The 10180-nt window shown below is 44.3% G+C and overlaps 3 protein-coding genes across 3 annotated transcripts; all 3 read right to left on the bottom strand.

Annotated features, from left to right (window-relative positions):
• Positions 1-23: 23 nt before the first annotated feature.
• On the bottom strand, positions 24-1026 carry LOC9658798 (DNL-type zinc finger protein). Its single transcript, XM_024669613.1, has one exon. It carries the CDS (start codon positions 1014-1016, stop codon positions 528-530), a length of 489 nt encoding a protein of 162 aa, XP_024525381.1. The 5' UTR covers positions 1017-1026; the 3' UTR covers positions 24-527.
• A 3917-nt stretch (positions 1027-4943) lies between these two features.
• On the bottom strand, positions 4944-5923 carry LOC9658797 (calcyclin-binding protein). The gene is made up of 5 exons (XM_002964773.2): positions 5755-5923; positions 5570-5692; positions 5269-5508; positions 5160-5213; positions 4944-5107 (listed from the first exon to the last, which is right to left on the bottom strand). The coding sequence occupies exons 1-5, from the start codon at positions 5863-5865 to the stop codon at positions 5021-5023; spliced, it is 615 nt and encodes a 204-aa protein (XP_002964819.1). The 5' UTR covers positions 5866-5923; the 3' UTR covers positions 4944-5020.
• On the bottom strand, positions 5890-7325 carry LOC112344586 (protein SLOW GREEN 1, chloroplastic-like). Its single transcript, XM_024669612.1, has 4 exons — positions 6660-7325; positions 6446-6595; positions 6278-6358; positions 5890-6194 (listed from the first exon to the last, which is right to left on the bottom strand). Exons 1-4 carry the CDS (start codon positions 7302-7304, stop codon positions 5937-5939), a joined length of 1134 nt encoding a protein of 377 aa, XP_024525380.1. The 5' UTR covers positions 7305-7325; the 3' UTR covers positions 5890-5936.
• Positions 7326-10180: the final 2855 nt, after the last annotated feature.

Genomic DNA, 10180 nt, shown 5'->3' with positions numbered 1-10180 from the left:
AGGCTCTCGGTACTTTTTTGGTCACTTCAACTCGGCTTGTATAGAAAGAAAACAAAAAGACAACGGTTTGTTGAAACCAGGAGCTGTCAAAAGTATTCCTGCAACAGAAAAGGACTCGGCAAGCTTGTAAGTGTTGTCCCTCCTCCAGGACTTCCTCTCCAGCGAGTACCAGGACATGCATGCAAAGTGCTAGCTCACGAACTAGATGGGAGGAGAAGAAGGACGTCGAAATCGGAGGATCGTCTGGCTTTGGAGCTGTTTGATAGGATGGGCGAGGTGAGGCCGGACTCTTGGAAGCTGGTTGCAGCCTTTGCTCGCTGCGCCAAGAAGAATCTGAAAGACAAACCAAAGTTTCTGGACAGGCGCTCAAGAATGCAAACCACACTGCTTCAAAATTGTGAGCTTGTGGTAACATGCAGGATAGTGCCGTCAAACGCTATGCTACCGGGATGCGAGAGTGGGCAACTGAACTGTAGACGTGATTCTAAGCAAGAAAAACCACCCAGGAAGAAACCTTCGACTAGAAACTAGTCCCGAGAATTTTCACTGGATTTCGCTCCAACTAAATCCTCGAGCGCAAACTCATACGTATCCTCAGACTCCCTCTTCACCTTCTCACCTCTCTCCGCTAGAAAATCCTCAACGCTCCCCTTGTCCCCAAACATCCCAAGTCTGTCCGCGATGAGGTGGAGATTGCTACATCCCCCACACCGGACAATCACCACCCCCCTGTCGTACGTTTCCCTGCTAAACGTCTTGGCCGATCGCGTGTTACACTTCGTGCAAGTGTAGATCATCGCCAAATCATGCCGCGGCGAAGACTTGAGCGAGGACTTGAGCTCGTAGGCCAGCGCCGGTGCCGCCGAATTATCTGACAGTGGCGCTTCCACCGGCGCGCAGTAGCCCCTTTGGCCAAACGAGCTAGAAATCCGCTGGAATCCTCGGTTGGAAAGAGAATCTAAGCGACCGCTGCCCGCGCGCCTGCATAAGCCGCCAATCGCCCTCGCCCACGCCATCAAACCCTAGCTCAAGAGCCCTAACCCTGAATTGAAAAACGTATTTGGGGGGTCTCGAGGTTGTTGTCGATCAGCTCCACGAACCGAAACCCCTCGCTCGAAGTGGCGAGTTTGGGGCCGCCACCACTGGAGCTCCACATCCTGATCGCCTCGACAACCTCTGCAGTCCCTCTTCAAATTTGGCAGTGTGGTAGACTACAATGTAAAGTCTCTTGAGGAGGTTCCAGGACAAGACTATACCCTAGTTCATATCCATTTATAACAATCTCAAGTTTTTCCCTAAGTAAAGAAAATAAAAGAGTAAAAGAAATTTTCCATTAAACTGTAGTAAATAAATTTTTGAGGGCTAAGTAATGTAGTGAGATTTTGATAGCTGTCAGATTGATTTTAATTTAGACCACATGCTTATATATATATATATATATATATATATATATATATATATATATATATATAAAAGCTAATTAAAATGCACATTTTTGTATTCTATTTCCATATTCCATGCACTCACATTAGTGGAGGCAACTTTGATTGTCCTTGAGCAATGTCTGGATTTGGGAATTTAATTTAGATTTAACTTTTGTATTGTTTAGATCTCTTTTTCCTTTTAGCTTTTTTAATTTCTTCTCTTTTACTTTTTCCTTTTTGTTCATCTTCTTAGCAACAATAGCCTCCTCTTGCTTAAACTTGGAGTAGTAGTCATGCAATTATCAATGTTATGGGATTATAGTTGAACAATCAAACTTAGTTGATAGTGGCATTCACAGCATATAATACAATTCATCTTGCTCTTAGTGTTAGTTCTCGTGTCTAATTAGATTTCTTTTGTGGAAGTTTTAGGGATGATATATACTATTAGTTTGATCAATTTACGATGATTACCACATATCATTTTTAGAATGATATTCAACATTTGCATGAGTTTCCCATGTGTTTTCAAGGGATGGCATTGCAATGGTACAATAATTTGAGTGTAGCCACTCTTGAGGATTGGAGCATTCTTTTGGATGTCTTCAAATGCACATTTGGATAATGCAATTTTGTGTTTGTTTCCGAAACCTTTTACTTTGTGTGAAGCCAAAGTCAAAGTGAATTAGGTTAGAAATGTTGTGGCTAACACTTCGTCAATATTTTATAAGATTTATGTATGCACTTGCTCCCACACCTTTAATGATACTCTTTTCTTAGCACAACATTATGAGACATCATTTTCCCCACTTTTAGTTGCATGTCCTTTAGCTCCACTTCTTATGGGAGATAGTTCTATTCCAATGGAGGTTAATGCTATTGTTACCCAAATTCAAGAACAAAGGCAAAAATGTGGTTATGGTTGTGATGTTTGTTGTTATGCGTATAAGGAAGTTAGTCACATTTATTAGCATTATCGTCATTTTCTAGATTAATAACCTCCATTTCCTAGGTAAAGACTTTAGTATCAATAATGTCCTATTGGTGTTATTGAAGTGAAAGGTCTAAACACCAAGATGTTTCTAAGAAATGAAGAGTCACACAAGTAACAAAGGGTCTTTGCACAAATAAGTCAGTGACCCTTCCATCTTTCTTTCGAGAGTATTATCAAGAAGTTCATTTAGCACTAGTTCATATAGTGTTTACTTTCCAATCTCATTTTAATAATAAGAGATCTTCTATTATTCATTCTATGTTGGTGGATATAGACTTGAGTTTATCCTCTATTACTTAGTCTATTGTTACATGTTACATTTATATTTGCACTATGCAGTAGAGCCAATTTTCATTCTTTATACTTGAGAAACAATCCATAAGGGTTCAAATATAAAGGGAAAGGGCTTATGAACAAGAGTGCACCCCTTTTTCCAATCGATTAAGTGTTCTTGGATTTGAATAGCATTGGGTTGAATGACCTCCTGGGAAGTCCAAATTCAGGAGCTTACATTTGGTATTATAGAGGTCTCAGGTTTGACTCTGTTGGTTGGCTTAGGGGAATCGCACCATATGTTGATTGACATCTGGCTGATCTAGTTTACTCCCACTGGGCTCAACATAAAGGGTAGGGTGTCAAGAGAGCGGGGCTCTCAGCTTCCATTCACGAATGCATAAATTTGCAAGGAAACATGGTGGATTGTAAACAACCAAAGGGAACAACTTGACAAATAATATATAAGGGTTCAAATATAACGGGAAAAGGCCCATGAACAAGAGTACACCCCCTTTTTCAATCGGTTAAGGGTCTTGGGATATTTGGGGTTAAGTGTCCTTGGGTTTAAATAGTACTGGGTTGGGTGACTTCTTGGGAAGTCTAAATTCAGGAGCTTACGCTATAGTTATTGCGGGTGGTGTTGAGTCAAACTTTTGACTGAATCTTTGGTATGAATTAATTGCGGCACAATCATGCTATGAGGCTTGTGGATTTTTTGGATGAGGATTCTATGCCATCAACAGTTATTGTATTTGATGTTTAATATCCACAAGGTATAGAGCATGATTTTTTACCTTCTCTTGATGAGATTTGTGAGGCTCACAAGGTTGAGCTATGGATCTAAAAGCTTTGTGATAGTTTTATGATTTGCCATTTCGACATTTATATTTTCAATATCACATTGAGAATGACATATACGACATCATTATATGACTGAGAAACTACACAGATCTTTCTATTAGCCGGAGATGCAACATGATACTATTGGTATGTACGTTCGTGCCAAGTTTGTAATACTCCCCCTTGTGCTATGAAAGTATAGTTACACTTAATTGCAATTTTCCATTTGTTTGAGTGGATGGCATTTGATCTCATGGGGCTTTTTCCACAATTGATTGCTGGCAATGACTACTTGACTTTTTGACTACTGACTATTTCACTTGCTAGGTGGAAGTTAGAAATTTTATTAGTGCATTTGCAATTGCTATTGAATACTTCTTCTAGCCCCATACTATTCAAACCAAAAGACACTTAACCTTAAGTATCCTAAGATCTTTAATTGATTGGAAAAAAAAGTGCACTTTTATTTATAGGCTATTTCCTTCTATATTTGAATTTTTATAGATTATCTTTCAAATCATTCCCTTTAATTACTTGCAATCCACCATGTTTCCCTATAAATTCACACCCTTTTAAATAGCTACTTACAATCCACCATGCTTCCTTATAAGTTCATATTCTCGTGAATAAAAGTTGAGAACCATAGCTCTTTTGAAAGTCTTGCTCTCTTAACATCCTACCCCTCGAGAGTAACCAAAGACTCTTAACTGTTTTGAAAAAAAAGTGCACTTTTATTCATAACTTGATACCTTTTTTATACTAAATGTAAATTTGTGAATTTGACTTTTCTAAAAAGTCATCTAGCCTAGTATTATTCAAACCTAAGGACACGTAGGTCTCAAATATTAGCTAAAGGAAATAAATTTTCTGTTATAATCTTAAAGATCCTCGAAACCATGACTGGAATTATAAAAAGTTCATCAAATAAAACTGAGTCTGAGACTACAATAGCACTTCATGGACTGGTGCATGTTGGGCACATAAATATGATTGATAGATACCAAGTATATACCATTCTAGAAGGCAAAGAATATTTCAAGAGCTGTAGGAATATTTTACAAAATATGTCATCACCTTGGGCAGCACAGTCAGGTGTCACAAATTTCACGCCATAATAGCATACCTCTTCATAAACGTCCCAAGTTCGAAGTCCAGAAACTAAAAGATAAGTTATAATGCCGGAGAGTGGGATTGAACTACCTTCTGATTTTCAGTCACACGCTCTGACCAAATAAGCCCTACCAATGATCTTCACAAGGCTGCACAAACTTTGTACACCTCTATTGTAGAGCAAAATCTTAAACAAACCAAAACTAAAACCAAGAGCTCCTGTATAAAGTGTTCAATCATAAGCACCAGTAAAGAAACGTTAGCAAGAGGGATGAACGCTGAGCAAAGCACAATCCACGTCAGTAACAACATGATAGATTAATTTCGCAGCGAGGAAATCATCCAATCTAAGCAGAACAAACTAAAACGAAAGGATTCACAGTCCTCCCTGCTTGGCTCTTGCGTCGGTCCATGCCTGAGCAATCGTTTTCTTCATGTTATCGTCGCCCTCGTCGTACATATTCTGCAACAACAAGGTCACGATCGATCCAAAACCATGCAGCCATGGAAATTACCTTCATCAGGTCCATGATGCCAGCCATCGGATTCTTCCCTTCATCCGGCTTAAACTGTGCATCCACAATCGATCGTCTCAGACAAGAGAGAAAAGCGCGAAGAACAGACCTTGTCTTCCTTGTAGTGTAGATCGGTCCATCTTGCCGTGGCCATCTTCTTCAAAACCACCACAAGGCGCTTGGGCTTGACAATCACATTACTTGCCGCTGGATCTATAGGCTTCTGGAGCCTTGGAACACCACAGCGGTAGTTCTTCCCTCCCAAATCCTCGATCTTGATCTCGAAAGACTCGTCCTGGAACTTCGAAGATACTTTGTCAGCGGAGGCACCCTCGATTCCAATGTAGATCTTCAAACGACAAGAAAGCAAGCGAGTCGCTAAAAGAGAAAAGAAAAAAAATGAGAACTACCTTCACGCTCTTATCATCTTGATCCCAGCTAAACGAATCCACAGTGGTGTAGCGCGGCTCTGGAGCAGCAACTGGAATTTTCTCCAGCGGCGCCGCCGGTTTCGCCTCGTTCTCGATCAATCCCTGCAGGATTAGCCTCCAGGAGTCTAGAATCCGCTACAGCGATCAAGAAAGAGAGCAAGAACCTTTTGCATTCTCTCGATCTCGGCGGAGAGCAGCGATTTCACTCGCGGCCGCTTGGCTTGATCCAGCAGCGCCTTGAGCTCCTGGAGATCATCCATGACGTCCGGCGCCATCAATCCGCCCCACAGACCAGGGAATCCCGCTCGCGGCGTCGCCGTCTCTAGTTTTCGACCTAGATTCCTTCTCACTTCGAAGCATATTCGCTCTTATTTTCTTTCCCCTTGCTTGCTTGTGCCATGTCTTGCATCGTTAGTTTTGGCTGTTGCATCGAGGCGAGCTTTCCTTCCTTCTCTTCTTCTCTCACGCGAGCGCCATAGCTCCCTCTCACCAGGAGATCGTCGAGGTACTTGCGCTGTGGAAAGCTCTCGGGGCAGAGCTCCTTGAATCGTTTGTAGCATTCCTTGGCCTTCTCTTTCTCGCCGAGAGAATCATAGAGCAGTCCCTGGAGAAATCGTTGGATAAGTCAGAAACTTTGAGAGCTAATCGAGGAACTTAGAAGTTCTCGTGAAGTTCTTCGTCACTCACCTGGCAGAGATATGGACGAAAGTCGGATGGATCTTCCTTGGTCAGTTCCTCGTACTGCTCGAGAGCCTGTGTCAGCTTCTCCTGGAAGAAATCCACCACTGGAGCTTAGAACAAGGAAAGAAAAATCTCACGAAGCTAGACAGGGACGAAGAAAGCTTGTTCTAGTACCTGAGACGTAAGAATCTGGCCGAGAAGCATCTTAAAGTTGCGAGCTGCAAAGCTTTGCTGCTGATCAATCGCATTTTTTATGGCGGCATGGATCATCTCTAGAACCTGGGAGTCGTCTTCTCCATCTTTCTCCATAGCTAAAGCCAGTCCCTGGAGCATAAAACACAATGGTGCTTCTAAGAACTCGAAAGAAAACGATCGATCACTCACTGACTTGCAAAGCCTTCGCGGAGAAAGGTTGGATTTCCACAAGCTCCCGGAACTCCTCCCTGGAATGTCTCACATCCCCAACAAGCCCGTAAGCTCTGGCTCTCATGAATCTATACTCGAGATGTTCTGGCTCCAACTCGATCATCCTTCCCAGAACCTCAATCGCCTCCCTCACCTCGCCATTCTCCATCCTGAGCGAGAGCAAAGCCTTGTAAGCCACCAAGTTGCCCGGCTCCTCCTCGATCGTCTTTAGCACCGCCTTGAGCGTCCTCTCATTGGCCTTTGCGCGAAGAACCCTGGACGGAACCTTTGAGCTCTTCCCTGGCTTCTCGGCTACCGCCCTCTTCTTCTTGGCGAGATCTGGAATCGCGGACGCCGGCAACCCAGCCACATCGTCGACGGGCGGGACGGCCTCAGCTCGAGCGAAATCGCTGACGCTGAATCCCGAGACCAGGCAAAACGCCGCAGTGCCGAGCAAAATCCCTGCATCCCTGCTCAATCGACCGGTCGATCTCTCCACCTTCGCGCTCCCGCTGCCGTGATTCCTACAGCAAATCGCTGCCCGGGAAGCGCGAAATCTTGGCAGCTGGTGTGAGCGGCCCGGCCGAGCGCTGGGAAGCACCGCATTCGCGGAGGAAGAAAGCATCATAGGTTTAGGGTTTATGGCTCGTTTGAGAAGAAATGGAGAGATCCGAGGTGTGTGATCTCTCTTGTTGGACGATCTAAGAGTCTGGACGCCCAAGGAGAGGGAAGAATGCCCAGATTGTAGAGACAATACAATAGATTGGATGTGTTCTTCGCAGGAGAACTTCGTTTACTTACAAAGAGGGCGAGGATCGAGAGCTTTTATTTCTTTGTGAGTGGCTTCTTCTCGTCGTCAATGCTGGCGCTACCCCCGGCCTCGAGCTCCTCAATGCCACGATCGCCATCGCCCTCCTCCTCCTCTTCGTCTTTCTTTGTCACCGCCGGGCGCTGGGCATCCAGTTCGTCGTCTGGATCGTAGTCCGGATTGAGCGATTTCGCCAGCGAAGATCTTCCTCTCTCCAAGCACGGCTTGCAAGCCATTTCGATCGCTGCCCATCCGAGTAGAATCCCCGCGATCGCGATCACGGCCGTGGTCACAGCGCCCATTCTCTAGCCCTAGACTTGTAAAAAGATTCTTTATTTTGATGTAATCATGCTACAGGTAAATAAAATAAACACGTGTCAGTAACTTTAGGTCAAGTTCATGGCATTATTCAACCTTGTTTGACTTCCAATGACTTAATTTTTTTGCCTGGCTTGTGGAAAGCTTGGCTCCCAGCTCTCTAACACAGAGCTGGGCATCTCGCCACTCTTGTAGCTCTGGACGCGTCCAGACTCTAGAACTTCCAGCATTCTTGGAGAGGTCACACACCTTGGAGATTTATACTGCGCTGGCGATGTTCCATTCCTCACAGCTTCCTCCATCAGCCTCTCAAACGTCCCTTCCTTGACAATCACCAGTTCCAGTGTATCCCGGATTGAAAGACCTGTCTATGCTCGAGCAGCATTTCTCCCAGAGCTCTCTCCTGATCTCTTCTCTGAGTTTGCTGAGGAACTCCATGGAAGAAACTCGATACTTTCACCACGTCCCCGACTCGGTATCGATATAATCCTGAGAAAAAAAGAAAGGAAGAAAAGTTGAAAAAGATAGAAACTAAGACCTGCGAAGTTTGTGATGACGATCTCGTACTCTTGCCCAGTGACAACCTCGTGTCAAGCGACCTCGTGACAAAGAACTGGCCCTCCCGGACGCAATCCTTTTAATCTCTCCTGCGACATCCAGGTTAAGATTGGGAATTTGGGGGCTCCCAAACTTCTGGAGATACCTTTCTTCCGCCCCCCCAGTAGCTCCTCCTGGACCGAAGCTCCATTCTTGCCAACGTTCGCCATCGTGTATTAAACTGATAAACGTGACACGAATAGCTTTCTATTTCACCGAAGAGGACAATTTAAAGAACTCGTATTCCCAATAAACTTTATTCCATTCAAATATTGGAAATCAGTGGTTTGTTCCTAGAAATCCCAGCCTCGCTGCCGTATCAAAGGCGTCATCCACCACAACATACGCAAACTTGTCCTTCCCCTGTATACGTGTCCGAACGCTCTTGACCCGGGACAATCCGTACTGCTCCATCACAGCCCGCTTGATCTCAGCCTTGTTCGCGCCAATACTCACTAGAAAACCAAGAGTATTTCTCTTCGCGGCATCCTCGAAGCTCACCACCGGGCACTGAATCAGGAACCCCATGTTTGATTAGTTTAGGGTTTTGAAACCTGGACCAAGACCGGCAGCTCCACCTTCGCCCTCAAGGGTGGCACCATTCTCGCCACCTTTCCAGTACCTCAAGCGCGTCTTCCTGCCAACTTTAGCAAGGTTTGTCGCGCTGTGGAGGTGTGCGAGGAGAGGCAGGGGTCATGCCCGCGCGTACCTGCGCGGGGCCGTCACGAAGTGTACGGCATACGTGTCCGGAGCGTGTAGCGTTCGAGGCTGAGGTTCCAAAGAGATCCAGGGCTGCCAGAAGCTGGCGTTGGCGATGGAGAGCGAGTTTTCGGGAGAGCGTCGAATGCAGGTGGTGCTTGATGTGGAGACGAGCAATGGGCACTGGCTTGGAGCGTCGGTGCTGACGGGCAGGAAGCGGAGCTCCAGGAAGGGATGGTGGCAGCAGCACTGGCGAAGATGGTGGAGCAGCTTGAGGGGAGATCTTCATGGACGAGTTTTTGCAGGATCAAGTAATTATCTTCGTGGTGCTGGCGAGAGGGAGGTTGAGGATGAAGTGTGGAGAAATCTCACTCCACACAAGGACCGCCATTCATTTTGCAAGCCACTTATCCAAGAACTTGGAGGAGGAACTTCTCCTGATGGCATATCATGTTTATAATATTCCACAAATTCCAATTCAAGCTAACTTATAGAGGTGTTTTTACTCAATTTGCCATCTCAAGCATTTATGGGTGCATGCAATGATGTTGCAACATATATCTCTTTGCTAGGTCATTTCTTGCTTGCCACTCTCTTATTCTCTTGCAAAGATATGTGTTGCAATACATTTGATCCTTTATTGTATGTGTAGGTTTTGAGGAGTTTGAGGGAAAAGATTGATTGGTGGGTGAAGACTAATTGTGCAAACACAAGTGCAATAATTTGTTCATAATGCCTCCATTGTGGATGTTGTGTTAAGGTATGTGATTTTTTGTCTCAATTTAGGCATCAAATTTATCATGTGTGTGCAGGTTTCAAAAAGTAGAAGGGTGAGCATTGATTATAAATACAATTCTTTATTCAAAATATGCATTATATGTAAGTAAGAAATGACAATCAACTAGCTTGTCATCATAGGAGATTAGCTATGAACTTTATAGCATTGGTAGGCATTTCGCTTTGGCACAAAAGTGAGTTAACACAATGTTCCCATCCTGATATAAAATATATCCTACTCTTCACATAAATTACTTGAAGTAGTAGAGCATAAAGAGAACATGATGTGCCTACTACCATGATAA

The sequence above is a fragment of the Selaginella moellendorffii genome, unplaced genomic scaffold, assembly GCF_000143415.4.
Source record: "Selaginella moellendorffii unplaced genomic scaffold, v1.0 SELMOscaffold_5, whole genome shotgun sequence".
Lineage (NCBI taxonomy): Eukaryota > Viridiplantae > Streptophyta > Lycopodiopsida > Selaginellales > Selaginellaceae > Selaginella > Selaginella moellendorffii.
Note: the sequence above shows the minus strand (reverse complement) of the source record. Positions and strands in the feature narration are given on the sequence as shown.